Consider the following 14,987-nt stretch of genomic DNA (forward strand, 5'->3'; position numbering starts at 1 on the left):
GGTGTGACTCAGTGGTTGAGTGTCAACCCATGAATGAGGAGATCACAGTTCGATTCCTGGTCAGGGCACATGTATGGGTTACTGGCTCGACCTCCAGTAGGGGACATACAGGAGATAGCTGATCGATGGTTCTCATCATTGATGTTTCTATCCCTCTCCCTCTCCCTTCCTTTCTCTGAAATCATATAAACATATAAAAACATATAAAATAATTATTTTACAGTAGATGTGGGCATTTTATAATGTCCTGAGTATTAAAAAAAGACAAAGTATGTAAACCAAGTATGCTGCCTAGTTCACTAAATGGTATTTGTAAAAAAGTCTTTTTATGAAGATTAAGAATACATTATATATTTTCTTTTTAATATCAAAAGACATTTTTTGCTGTAAGTTTTGCATTCACCTTTGGCAATCCAATAACAGCCAATACAGTGTTCTAAATTAGAAATTTTAAAGAGTTGCTTTATATCTATTGAGAAAATTTTGACTATGCAACATTCTATTTATACTCATTATTGAAATGATAGAATATCCTGTTTATTTTGATAAATTTAACATTCATTAAAAACTGCAGTGAGATTTTTTTTATTTTTTTATATTTTTATTGATTTCAGAGAGGAGGGGAGAGAGAGAAGGAGAGAAACATCAATGATGAGAGAGAACCATTGATCAGCTGCCTTCTGCACGCCCCCTACTGGGGGTCGAGCCCGAAATCTGGGCATGTGCCCTTGACTGGAATTGAACCCCGGACCCTTCAGTCCACAGGCCAACACTCTATCCACTGAGTCATACCAGCTAGGGCTGGAGTGAGATTTTTTTTCATTTGAATGATCAGGGGTATTTTGGTTTTTTTAAAAATATATATATTTTTATTGATTTCAGAGAGGAAGGGAGAGGGAGAGAGAGAAACATCAGTGATGAGAGAGAATCATTGATTGGCTGCCTCCAACACGCCCCCTACTGGGGATTGAACTGCAACCCAGCATGTGCCCTGGCCTGGAATCGAACCTGGGACCCTTCAGTCTGCAGGCCGATGCTCTGTCCACTGAGCAAAACCGGCTGGGGCTGAATGATCAGTTTTAAAATGAAGATAGTCTTGCACAAGATAGTGCCTTTTTTTTTTTTTTAATGTTTTCTTACTGATTTTTATAGAGAGGAAGGAAGAGGGATAGAGGGACAGAAACATCAATGAGAGAAACATTGATCGGCTGTCTCCAGCACACTCCCCATCGGGGATCAAGCCTGCAACCCAGGCATGTGCCCTGACTGGGAAATGAACCAGTGACCTCTTGGTTCATGGGTCGATGCTTAACCACTGAGCCACAATGGCAGGGCAAGATAGTGCCTTCTTATGGTGTAAATGTAATGAGCAAAGCGCTAGGCGTCTTGGTGTGTAACAAATACTGGTTAAATTATTGGAACCCTCCCTGTGCATCTCAGCTATTCTCATCCTCTGTTGATAAGAGAAAGCCACTACAGCAGTAACCCATCTTCATAGTGGTTTTTGGATTTGTTGGGTAGAATATATCTAGCTCTGTATTCAAAGAAATGTATAACTTTAAAAGATACTAGGTTCAGTTGTAACTGTCAACTGAAATAACATTTGTTATTAGAAATATTTTACGTAAATATGAATCATTATTTTTTGTACATGTCATTGGTCCTCTAATTCCCTTCCTGGCTTCCATAATTTCTAGATTTGTTGTGGTTTGTGGTGATGGCGAGTATATCATCTACACAGCAATGGCGTTGAGAAACAAGAGCTTTGGGTCTGCCCAGGAGTTTGCATGGGCCCATGATTCCTCAGAGTAAGTAGGCTGTGTGATTCCAGCTTGCCCTGATTGCAAATGCTGTTCTGTTGTGGTTGGGCCAGAGAGGTTCTTGAGGGCAGTGTGTGCTTTGCTTCTCCGTGTTAAAGAACATCTCTCACCAGAGCTGCCTGGAAGGGTAGATTCAGAGGCAGCTGTGCAGCATGAGTGCCTTTGCCCTTTCTATGTGCAGTACTGAGCTGGCTCCCCTCAAACTGACCTAATCATCCCATTAACCGGGGATCCAGTACCCATTTCCTTGATGGGAGCCCATTGCCATGCCTGGTGCTTATGGGTGCAAGGCACAGTAGGCCCTCAAATCAGGTCTTTGGCAAGTGACCTGGGGTGACCCTGTGACCTGGCGTCCCAAGGTGCTGCTGCCCCTCCTTTATGAGCTGCCTGAGGGAGATGCTATAATCTGCTGTCATCTTGACGAGAACGTCATTGAATCTTTTTAAAAATACATTTTCTCTTATTTCCCGTTCTTAATAAAACAAATTCCATCTTAATTCATATTGTCCATAAAATGTTCTCATTAAAAACAGGAAAAGAAAACACTTAACTCTGAATTATTATACTAGAAAGTCTCCGACCGGTTCCTTTTTTATTCCAGTTTGGTGCATGTGATAAACATTAGGGCTTTGTCGCTGTTAGACCACACACGGAATTGTATCTTCAGTTTTCTTAGTTTTGTTTCCCCATATTTTGTGTTGCCTCAGTATTGTGTAATAAGATGCATTAAAAAAAATTTTTTTAACAAAAAAGATTCACTGACAGATAAGGACTTGTTTTGATCTTTTCAGAAATTTTCTAAATACATTTATTCATGAACAGTTCCCTATACTAAAAGGTACTTTGTTATCATCTTAAGCAAAATTATAGTTCCTGAATTACCTTACCTCTCTCAACATACCGCTGCCTCTCGGGTGGTAGTTCGCCTTTTTCAGCTTTATCCAGCCAAGACACTACACTGTTCAGTATCTTTTCTGTCTTGAGCACAGCAGTTGTCAATGAATATTCTTGAATATCCAGCCACGGCCACAGCCCCTCTTTTCAAGAGGCCTGAATATATGCAATTTTCTTAAGTTTTTGCCAAGCATGGTTGACTAGTGAACCACTTATGAAAGTTGTTTTTTATTTTTTAAGTCACTTTTACTGAAGTATAATTTATACAAAATATTTTAAGTATACATTTCAGTGAATTTAAACTGATGTATGCAGACTTTAACCATCAGCACAATCAAGATACAGAACATTTCTATCACCTCAAAAATGTCCCCATGTCTCCCTTAGCAGTCAGCACTCACCCCTTCTCCCAAGCCCCAGGCAAATCCTGATCTGCTTTTTTGTCACCATATGGATCTGTCTTCTTTAGAGCTTTGTCTAAATGGAGTTACATGGTGTACACTCCCTTGTCTGGCTTCTTTTACTCAGCAGTGTTTCTGAAATTCACCATGGTTTCATGAATCAGTAACTGGTCATTGTTTTGCAGAGTAGTATTCCATTGTACAAATATACCACAGTTGGTTCAGTAATTCACCTAATGGTGGACATTTAGGTCTTTTTCAGTTTCTAAAATAATTTGTAAGCCCTAGTAATCTGTGTAATAGTGTGAAACCCATTCATAATTTGTCCAACTGTTCACGGAACTCTTAAGGAAAAATTATATTAGCAAGTCTTTAAATATTTTATATATATGCATAACTATATTTGAAGATACTTGTAACATTTGATGGAATTATGATTTAGTATATAATATGCTATGTTTGCCTTCTGTTTTTCCTCCCAGGTATGCAATAAGAGAGAGCAACAGTGTTGTAAAGATATTTAAAAACTTTAAGGAAAAAAAATCATTTAAACCAGATTTTGGAGCTGAAAGTGAGTGTTATTTTTATATGATACATTTTTAGAAGCTTTGTAATGGCTCGATTACCATCTAAGTAAAAACCTTTTTGTTCTTTTTAGGTATCTATGGAGGCTTCTTATTGGGGGTCAGATCTGTAAATGGCTTAGCTTTCTATGACTGGGACAATACAGAACTCATACGCAGAATTGAAATTCAGCCCAAACATGTGAGTTCCCGCCATTGTTTTGGGAATGTGTGTCTCTGGGTCCCTGTACCCTGCAGTCCCTGTTCCATTGTGTTGGGCATAGCACCATTTACCCCAGGACTGCTTAGCAACTCGGAGTTGTGGTATTAAAATAAGGCAATAGCTGTTGGATATTTTGAAAAATATAAAGTTATACCAATGCCAAGCACTTTTCATGTTTTAAATGGCTCCTGCCCGAGTGAGAAAAGCATGCTTTGAAGACAGAAGGTCAGAGAGTCCTTCGCTTGGGAAGGCCTGAGAAGTCCCACTCATTTCAGAATGTCTTTTCCTCCTTTCCCCGATAGTGGCTGCTTGAACGCTAGGTTACCGTCTCCAGTGACAAAGTTTTCTGCTTTAGAACTGCCTGCTCCTTTGACAGCTTTCGTTGTCAGGAAATTATCCTTGGCAGCAAGTCCACCTCCCTCATCATGTTTCTGTCTTCTAGAGCATGCACTTTCAGTAGGCAAAGGGGCAAAAACCAGTTTGTGAGGGGTGAAAAAACTTAACTTTCTATCTATAAAGTGTAAGTATGCATATGTATATGTATGTATTGTAACCTGTATACCATGTGCATGCATTATAAATAAACGTACCGACAGTAGTATCTGTGGTGTTAAAATTTCATAGGGGAAGGTGATTATGAAAACTGTCTAAAAAGTTCAGGGGGGAATTGAAAATTGATAATGCGGGGGGGTGGGGGGCGGGGTGAGAAACACTATTCTAGAACAATAGGGAATGGGTTTCTGCTCCTCTAAATTACAGCACATCTAGTGAACACTGACACTCTCCTACCTGTCTCCCTACGTCTGTCCATTTCTAGGCTAAATAGAACAGCACTGCCCTGCCTGCCTTCTCAAATGGATGTATATGCACACTGTATTAAATTGCTAAGTATATACTTACTATAAGATAAATCTTGTAAGACAGAAAGTGTATGCAATTTATCATATCTACTCAGAAACCCAAAATCATTTGTTTGTGTTTTTGTCATGTTGCAGATTTTCTGGTCTGACTCTGGAGAGCTAGTCTGTATTGCCACTGAGGAGTCATTTTTTATCCTTAAGTATCTGTCGGAAAAAGTCTTGGCTGCACAGGAAACACATGAGGGAGTTACTGAAGATGGCATTGAAGATGCCTTTGAGGTAATTGTGTCAGCACAACTTTAGTTTTGCTTCTGAGTGATTTATATTCTTAGAACTTCACTCATTTTAACATTTTAGTATAAATTAGGTTTGGGGGAACTAAGCATTAAGGAAGTTACAGTAAAATGTGAAAATTAAAATATTGGCTTAGAGATCAGAGTCTAAAAGTATTTATATTTAAAAGAAATTTGTGCTTTGATTTTAGGAAATCCTTAGACTAATTTAGATTATCTTTCAGTAAAGAAATTTAGAAGGTGTTTTGGTTTTAAGACAGTTTGGTCACAGTGATTTAAATGAGCTCTCAAATGGTAAAGATAAATAATCTATTGTGGAGATGTCCTGGAAGATTTTATGAAATACTTATTATGCTGGTTTCATGTGTGTTAGGAGTTTAGATAAACACTTTTTTAATCACAGCTTTGACACAACAATGAGATTTTACATTACAAATACTCATCCAGGATTCTGTTCTTAAATGGAGAAAGAAGATAGAAATTCCAAAGGTAGATTTTCTTTCTTTTTTTAAAAATACGTTATGTTGTGTGTTTTTTATTGACTTCTTAGGGAGGGAGGGAGAGGGAGAGAGGAATAGAAACATCAGTAATGACAGAGGATCATTGATCAGCTGCCTCCTGCATGCCCTGTACTGAGGATCAAGCCCACAACCTGGGCATGTGCCCTGACCAGAATCCAACTATGACTTCTAGGCTCATAGGTTGATGCTCAACCACTGAGCCTCACCGGCCAGGCTAGATTTTCTTTCTTGAAATAGGATTTTGTTTTTACTCTGCCTTATCTTAATTATATTTTTTTTGTTACAGGATTTCTAATGCTGAGTAAGGTAATAATAGACTTTTTTTTTTTTTGTAGGTTCTTGGTGAGATTCAGGAAATTGTGAAAACGGGGCTGTGGGTAGGCGACTGCTTCATTTACACAAGTTCTGTGAACAGATTAAATTACTACGTTGGAGGAGAAATAGTCACCATTGCCCACTTGGACAGGTAGCTGAGTATTGTTTTGCTTTTGCCTTAAGCATCCTAAATTTAAAAATATACTTTTTAAACAAAACCTATTGCTGGCTTATAGGAATGATGGGCCTGATTTTTCAGTGTTATAGTTTTAGTGGGTTGGCAATTGCTAACCAGAATTACATCAATCAAATGTAAAGATTTTGCGCTAGAGGCAAAATGTGGGTGTGTATCTGTGTGTACTGATTTGGGCTAAATTAGTTTCTGTTTGTAATACAGAACGATGTATCTCCTGGGCTATATTCCTAAAGACAACAGGCTTTATCTGGGGGATAAAGAACTGAACATCGTCAGCTACTCCCTCCTGGTCTCAGTGCTGGAATACCAGACAGCTGTCATGCGGAGGGACTTCAGCATGGCTGATAAAGTCCTTCCCACCATTCCCAAGGAACAAAGGACCAGAGTCGCACATTTTTTGGAAAAGCAGGTAAGAGGTCCTATTTGCTTATTTAAGTTTTGTGTGTTTTTTAAAACCAGCAATTAAAAAGAATGTCAGTATAAATTGGAAAAACTTTAATTGCCACTGATTTCCTTATGGCAATGGAGTTTTCCTGTAAATAGAAGTCACTGTTACACTCTTTCTTCTCCTTCCCCTACATCCTTGGTACCCCATTTAAATGTTGGGGGTGATTATCAGTCTTTCCTTTCTGTAGACTTCTTTTCCATCCTGTTACTATTTTCATTTCTATACTAGAGCTTTCTTTCCTAACTGGCATTTTTTTTTAATGGTAAAATACACATAAAATTTAAAATGAGTGATATGTCTTTTTTTTGATGTGGTGTTTTAGTAACCAAAGTTATATGGGCATGAAGCTTTACAAGGCTTATGAAAAAACAGCCTTCCCCTCTCTCATTTCTACTTTCTAGAAGTAATCACTTAATTCTTTTAGCTGACTCGGTATTTATTTCCATGCTGTTTCTCAACGTTAGACATTTCCTGTGACTTCCCACTCTAGCTAAGTATTTATCTTTCACCCCGTCTGCTTCTCCCACATACATGACACTTTCCTAGTCCTTATCCTTCCAATATAATTATATCATGAGTTTGAATAGACCAGTATCAATGTTTACACTATTATGGCTATCTAAACACTGTTCATAGCTGATCCATGTGGTATATTGTAGCTTTCTCTTCCTGCAGTTGTTTTCCCTGAAGTTAATAATTCTTTTTTAAACTTTGTTTTTTTTTTTTTTTTAATGTACTTATGATTATTCTCACTACTCTGCTGGTTCTCCAGATTTTCCTAACATCACCTTTCAGTATGTTTAGTCAGCTTCAGTCTGAACTGGTTTTTCTGCTCTCATCATGGATATCCCCCTTCACCATCATGTTGGGGCTCCCCTTGGCCTCTCTCTTGAGTTGGATCTATTGTTTCCTGTATCCCCTGACTTCTTGCCTGGTTTTTATGTCCTCATTTTGCTGGAGCATGTCCTTCAGTAGTTTCCTGAGAAAGGGTCTATTGGGAAGTAAATTTTTTGTGACCTTGACTGCTTGAAAGTGCCATTGTTCTACCCTTTACCATAATTGACCACTTCACTGGATATAGAATTCAAGGTTGGGGTAGTTTTCTCTCAGAATCAAAGATATTGTTCTATTGCTTTCTAACTTCTAGTTATTATTAAAGTCTAAAGCCACTTATATCCCTGATTCTTGATACCTGATCTGTGTTTTCTCCCTGGAAGCTTTTTTTGGATCTTGTCCCTATTGTTCTGGATATCATGATGGTGGGCATTGAAAGGGGTCAATTATTATTCATTTTGCTGGATATTAGATGAACTTTTTTAACTGGAGTTTTAAGACATTTCTTACTACTTCCCACTCTAGATGAGGAATCATCCTTTTCATTTTTGAGTTTTAAAAATCATTTTTCCGATGATTTCCTTTGTTTTATAGTTTCTCTTTGTGGAATTGTTATTCAAGTGTTGGATTTCCTGAACTGGTTTTTTCATTTTGTTATTTGTGGACTTTTAAAATCTTGTTTATGGGTAAAGTTTCTCTTCTCTCTCTGAGGATATGGTAGTTTCTCTTTGTTGTAGTTTTGAAGTTTTCTTTTGCCCTACGTGGTAGGTTCCCTACATGTTAAGTTACTACTGTTGGTTCATTTTGATCTCGTTAGGGATTTTCCTCAGGTGTCTGGTGATCCTTGGGCATTAATTTAAGAGTACAGGTGTAAGAAGCAGATCAAAAGATCTGAGTTTGTGGGTGGGCTTATTGGGTATGAACTCACATGTGATGTGGCTGGGCCATTTGATTGGGGAACCTCAATGTCAGTACAGTGGGGCCTTGACTTACGAGTGTCCCGACTAACGAGTTTTTTGAGATACCAGCTGTCTCAGCGGATTTTTTGCATTGAGTTGACAGAGTAATTTGAGTTAACGAGCTCCTTAACGAGCTCTGTCTCGGATCGAATTAAACTCGTAAGTTAAGGCCCCACTGTATCTTCATTTAGTGAATTTAATGACTCATTTATTCATTTAATGAGCACTTAGCATTGTGCCACGCACTCTGACATGTAGCCCTCACTGACATTTTAGTGATTTTAGTATTTTTAGGTCATACCCCTTGGGCTGGTTATAGTTTACAGAAAAGCTCCCCAATCACCACCATGCTGGGGGTTAAGTAGAAAACAGTTTAGTGTCTCAGTATTTAGTATTTCATTTAGTCTCCACATTCATTTTCATAACCTGTTCCCTTTTGATACTCAAGATTCTTTCCTCCAGGTGCGCAGGGTATCTCTCAGACGAGATCCTTTCCAAAAAATAAACCTCGTGTTTCGTGTGTATGTCAAAGGGTATGAGGGAGAGCAGTGGGGACCTGGGATATCTAACTGCTTCTTATGTGACCTTTCAGGCAGTTTTGTTTTAGCACTACCCTTCACGAGACACCTTTGGGGGTTCTGGGGTGTAAATTGGGTGGTTTTCTATGCTGTGTTCACTCCTGATTGAGGATTTTCTCTAGTGTTTCAGCTGAATCTTTATACCTTTCCACCAGCTTTCCAGATTCCAACATTTTGCAACTAATGTCTCCTCTGCCTTTGTATGTGTTGTTGCGAGCTTATGCCTTTAAAAAAAGAATCCCTTTAATGTCATTTCAGTGGGGATTTGGAGGAAAACAGAGGGTATTTAATCCACCTGATTTCACTGCTTTGTCCTTGCCTTTACCTGACTAGTTCCATAGATCTTCCATCCTCCTCTCTCAGACTTTATATTGTCTACATTAGTGCTAGGGAAGAAGAGAGTACCGCACATTATCCAGAGTGCTTGTTTACTCTCTACTCATGGGCGAAGAGCTTGTATAGTCTGAGGAGTTAAACATTTTAAACAGGACGGTACAGCCATTCTGAAGATCAGCCAAACAACTCTGAAAGCTCTCCAGTTCCTCCGCGCTGACCACCTCGTAACAGCATTCTCCCTCAGTCCGATGAAGTCGGAGCTTCTGTCTAACACACCACTTCTCTAGAGCTGAAGAACTTGCCCATAAGACAGACCTCTCCGGTACTGTTTGTCTTGGGAGAGAAGCTAATTTAGAAATTACAATAGTTGGTTTAAACACCTGTTTCTGATGACACGAGTGGAGCAGGAGAAGGGATACTTGCTGATGAATACACTGGACATGAGACCGACACTAAAAGCATAAGTAATGACAACGTCAGGAGCTGGAAGCAGATGTTTGCTAAGTGACCTGCAGGTGTTAGAAAATAGGAAGGTTTTACCTTTTACTTTTTTCTTTGAGGGACTGGTCTAGATGACCTCTAAGACCCAGTTTAGTGAGATTACAAACACCTAGGTCTGCCCCACTGTCTGCCTTTTTAAGAAATGACTGTTGTTCTTTCAACTTCCTGAAATCCATTTTTTTGACACTTCTATTTACTTTTGCATTTCTGATTTTACGTTGTTTTACTTGAGTTTATCTAGCATCTGTTAGCTTCCACTGCTGAGAGAACAGTAGGCATTGTGTGAATTTTCTCTGCTGGGGTTCTTGTCAGTTAATGATTCCTCCATTTTTTTCCTGTCTTCTCATTGGAGTATTTTGTTACCTGTTAGTTTTGACTCAAATGGGCTTTCTGTGTCAGCAGGGATATCTATTTTAGTTTGAAAGGAAGTGGATGATTTGCTGAATGCATGTGTTTACATACAGATTACACACGCGTTTTTTAATCTGTTCAGGGCTTCAAGCAACAAGCTCTTACAGTATCCACAGATCCTGAGCATCGCTTTGAACTTGCTCTTCAGCTTGGAGAACTAAAAATTGCATACCAGTTAGCAGTGGAAGCAGAGGTATGTACTAATACCTGATAGGTCAGTATGTCTGTGTGTTTAGTATAAATTGCAAATTAGACTCATTTTGCTGAGGTTATTGTCTCTTTGGTCTTGTTTAAGAATATATTATGTTAATCTTTGCATAAGTTACATGCATTATATTGGCGATATTCTTAGCATTCTAATTTAAGATATTAAAACACTTTAAAGTCTTTACAGATCTGTTTTGGAAGAGAAGGAAAGATGTAAGATAGTAGGTAAACGAGTATGAGAACTTTAATAAGAGCGCAGGTGTAGCAGTAATTTGCCAGTATCCCAAACTACTGAGAAAGATGTTGGTTTTAAAGAAGGGTTCTGATATTTTGATAGTTTAGTGACATTTTATGAATCTTTGCAAGCTGAGGGCTTCTAGTTGTGGTTAAGTCTAGCATTTACTGGTAAATTCTTTAGTTACATTAATATCACCCAAATGTGTATTTTATTTGTTTTTTGAGAAGCTACAAATGACAATATTATTAAATATTTAAGGACATAATTTTGTAATCTTTCAAAAAATGGTATTAAATCACTCATTAAAATTGTAATCTAATTACCTTAAAACTTCTATTAGGTGGTTTATTTTCACTGCAATTACAAAATAAAGATATAATGGGTTAATTATTCATGTATCATTAAAATTGATTTGTTTTAATTAATTTTGTATGTGAATAATTTCCATTTCCTCATTATACATTTTGTCATTTCATTTTATTTTGATTGATAGAACCAGTTTAACAAGCACAGCTCAATATAGTGAGGCAAAAGGTTTACAGTTGAGTACATGAAACTTTATTCTTGTATTATTTTTTATTGTATTTTCCATATGAATTCCTATAAACCTACTTTTGCCCCACCCTGTGATCGCCCATTGTCAGCACAGAATTGTTCAGGTTAATAGGATAATGTTGATGTTGGAAATTCTAATGTTTATTTCCAAAGATAATTTAACATGGAAACTTTCTTACAGTCGGAACAGAAGTGGAAACAACTTGCTGAGCTTGCCATCAGTAAATGTCAGTTTGGCCTCGCCCAGGAGTGCCTGCACCACGCACAGGATTATGGGGGTCTGTTGCTGTTGGCCACCGCCTCTGGAAATGCTAGTATGGTGAACAAGCTAGCAGAGGGTGCGGAGAGAGATGGCAAGAATAATGTGGCATTCATGAGTTACTTCTTACAGGGCAAGTAAGTATTAATCCAGGGTCTGAAAGTAGAGTAATTAAAAGCACTCTGGAGCCGTTTGTGAAGAATGAACCCTACAGAGAGCTGATGCCTGGCCAAATAGTGTTGCTAGTGGTGGCAGTCAGGAGGACAGTGCTACCTGGTGGCACACACCTTCAGCGAAGGATGCTCTTAACACAGTTGGTCTAAATGTTTGAGGAAAATGAGCTATTCAGGAAGGCTCAATTAGGAGAAATTCCTCAACAGCCCTACCACTTACTGGCTGAACCATTTTATGATGGCAGGAGGTTACTTGTGTTGTTCCAGTTAGTGCCTGAATGGCAGATGATTTTACCCAAATTGGGTAATTCTGATCTGTTCATGGCAATAAAAGATGAAGATACCAGTTAGATTTGAGTCCAACTGTAAAGCATAAAAATGTCAAGTCAAGTCTGGCAGTTAGCGCAGACCAAATCATTTCAACACTAGTTGACCATGTTATGAAATAAAACACAAAAGTATTCATTAACCTTGTCTTATATGCTTAACTTTTTTTGTTGTTAATCCTCACACGAGGATATTTTTTCCATTGATTTTTTTTTTTTTTTTTTTTTGAGAGAGAGTGGAAGGGAGAGGGAGAGACAGAGTATCATGGATGTGAGAGAAACACATTGATTGGTTGCCTCCCGCATGTGCCCCACCCAGCCAGGGTCAGCAATGAGCCTGCAGCCGAGGCATGTGCCCTTGACCAGAGCTGAATTCAGGACCCTTCAGTCTGCAGGCCAACACTCTATGCACTGAGCCAAGCTGGCTATGGCCTACATACTAACCTTTTAAACCCCACACTGACATAAAACCTTCCAATGTGCACCCCTTCCCCCATTATATATTTATTGTATATTTTTAATATTTGTGTTTAAAGTAGAAACTATAAATTTACATACCTGTAATAGGTCCACTCTTCTTTACCCATAATTCAGAAATCCAAAACTATTCTGAAAATGGTTTTTATAACTTGATTTCAAAACATGACCTTAACTCTGAAATACTATTAGTTACTTTCATAGAATTTAGTATTTGTTATTGCAGAATATTATGATTTTTGATACTGATATTAGGTAATATATAGTATATGTACTGTATTACTTTTCTAAAATCCAAAGAATTTGAATTCTAAAACACATTTATCAAACTTAAGAAAATAGACACTGGGTATTTTCCCACTGGACTGTCCAGCACAGCCCATATTGGAGACACTGCCCTCTATCTCCTAAAGCCTTTAAAAGGTGCTCATCTCAACTACCTTAACGTGTCTTGAAAAAGCCCCTTTTGATTCTCCTTAGGAGTTGTTAAAAGTTGAGGTGGAAAATGGTCACAAAAGCTCTCACCCATCACAACTCCTGGAGTCCACGGATTGTGGAACACACAGGTGGTGACAGGTTAAATGGCTCAGTGACACAACAATGAGGAGTATGTGTGGGAGTTGGGGAGGGAATGCTGACTTTCAAACACTAGGCCCATGCTTCTTTAAGTGTGAAATGCCGGGGTTACCGTGTTTCTTCTTAGTAACAGTGCCTCTCCTTTTCCATCTTCAGGCTCGACGCTTGCCTAGAGCTCTTGATCAGGACGGGACGACTGCCAGAAGCTGCTTTTCTGGCCCGGACTTACTTACCCAGTCAGGTTTCAAGGTACAGACTTTTTATTTTAGGAAGAAATGTTTCAAATAAAAACAGCCCACTTACTTAGTCTCCCTTTGGTTCCATGATATCTATATCAGGGTGGTTAAACTCTGGAGAGAAAATCTCTCAAAAGTCAACCAGAAAGCAGCGGAATCCCTTGCTGATCCAACAGAGTATGAGAACCTTTTTCCTGGATTAAAAGAAGCCTTTGTTGTGGAAGAATGGGTGAAGGAAACACATGCTGACCTGTTGCCAGCTAAGCAATACCCACTTGTCACGGTGAGTGGTCAGGGTGCCAGGCCTCATCTGTTGTGACTACAGGGTGAGTGCGCACTCACGACACAAGGTTTTGAACTGTATTGCATGTTATTGTTGGACTAAGAGCTAATGTCTGAGATTTAAGCCAACTTCATAGATGAATTACAACTTCAAAATATTTCATTTTATTCTTGCTTTATTCTCTGATAGCCAAATGAAGAAAGAAATGTCATGGAAGAGTCAAAAGGCTTTCAGCCCTCAAGATCTGCACCTCAACAGGTCAGTAGAATGCTACATGAAATAATCTGTTTGAGATTTGTTGAATAAGTACTCTCTCCCACTTCCTAGTCCTTGGGGGAAATCTTTGAATTCCTGAACAAATTACTATTTTTATATGTATCTCCACTTGGGCTTTCAGGAACTTGATGGGAAATCTGCTTCTCCTACTCCAGTTATCATAGACTCCCACACAGCCAACAAAGAAGAAAAGGTATGATCCCCAAACTTCCCATTTTAAGTGATGGGATCAGTTTCCGAGCAGGGGCTTGGAAATGGGAAGGGACCCTTTTTGACAGACTACAGGCATGCCTCATTTTATTGCACTTCACAATTACTGCATTTTTTAAAAATTGAAGGCAAGCCCCCTAGCAAAAAGATTACGACTCACTGAAGGCTCAGATGATGGTTAGCATTTTTTAGTAGTAAATTTTTTAAGGTACATACATTTTTAGACATAGTACTATTGCAAACTCAACACATTGCAGACCAGGAGTTTTATTGCTATTGAACGAGTACAAAAAACGGTGTACATAAATGTTAAAGGCACACTTCAAAATTAAATAACTTCAAAATGCAATGGGTATTTATTACATGTTCTTACAAGCTAATATCTTTTTAAAGAATTCTCATGACCCATCCACAATGTGTTAATAGACTACAGTATAACATAAACATAACTTTTATATGCACTGGGAGATACAATTGATGTGACTTGTTTTATTGTGGTGGTCTGGAATTGAACCCGCAGTAGCACTGAGGTGTGCCTGTATTTTAGATCTCTTTGGATCATACATCAGAGCTAACTTTTCTTTAACACAGTACTATATGACTCTTTCTTTGTAGAGTTTACTCGAACTAGAAGATTTGGATAATTTGGATTTAGAAGATATTGACACAACAGATATCAACCTGGATGAAGAGATTTTGGATGATTGAATGTAACGTTTCCCATTTACATGACTAAACAGATTATTATGGACAGGTATTAATTGTTGCCCTGACCGCAGTGCTCTGGGACTCTGAGAAGAAACTCCTTAAATTGTATGTAAACACTGTGCTGTGCCCTCCTGGTCTTAGGAAGTTTGTGTGGCATCTACATCACTGTGTGTTTCCTTGTCTACCAAAATAGACATGGACTTTGATTTTTTTCATACTGTCATTAGACCATATCTCATAAAATCTTTTGAGTTAATGAAAACTCTTCAAGCTTCCTTTCTAATTAAGAAAATAGCATCTACTTTAGGCT

General features: G+C 38.3%; 1 protein-coding gene across 1 annotated transcript in view; it reads left to right on the forward strand.

The window, feature by feature from the left end:
• The window catches only part of COPB2 (COPI coat complex subunit beta 2), a 35,573-nt gene extending 20,634 nt beyond the window's left edge, over window positions 1–14,939 (forward strand). The window contains exons 10-22 of the mRNA XM_081105738.1: window positions 1,698–1,808; window positions 3,598–3,686; window positions 3,774–3,880; window positions 4,897–5,040; window positions 5,911–6,041; window positions 6,288–6,495; window positions 10,236–10,346; window positions 11,335–11,549; window positions 13,121–13,213; window positions 13,303–13,483; window positions 13,673–13,741; window positions 13,881–13,952; window positions 14,585–14,939. Of these exons, the coding sequence (XP_080961864.1) occupies window positions 1,698–1,808; window positions 3,598–3,686; window positions 3,774–3,880; window positions 4,897–5,040; window positions 5,911–6,041; window positions 6,288–6,495; window positions 10,236–10,346; window positions 11,335–11,549; window positions 13,121–13,213; window positions 13,303–13,483; window positions 13,673–13,741; window positions 13,881–13,952; window positions 14,585–14,677 (1,624 nt within the window). The 3' untranslated portion in view covers window positions 14,678–14,939. The remainder of the gene's footprint in view (window positions 1–1,697; window positions 1,809–3,597; window positions 3,687–3,773; window positions 3,881–4,896; window positions 5,041–5,910; window positions 6,042–6,287; window positions 6,496–10,235; window positions 10,347–11,334; window positions 11,550–13,120; window positions 13,214–13,302; window positions 13,484–13,672; window positions 13,742–13,880; window positions 13,953–14,584) is intronic.
• Window positions 14,940–14,987: the final 48 nt, after the last annotated feature.

This window comes from Myotis nattereri (assembly GCF_964212035.1).
Source record: "Myotis nattereri genome assembly, chromosome: 14".
Lineage (NCBI taxonomy): Eukaryota > Metazoa > Chordata > Mammalia > Chiroptera > Vespertilionidae > Myotis > Myotis nattereri.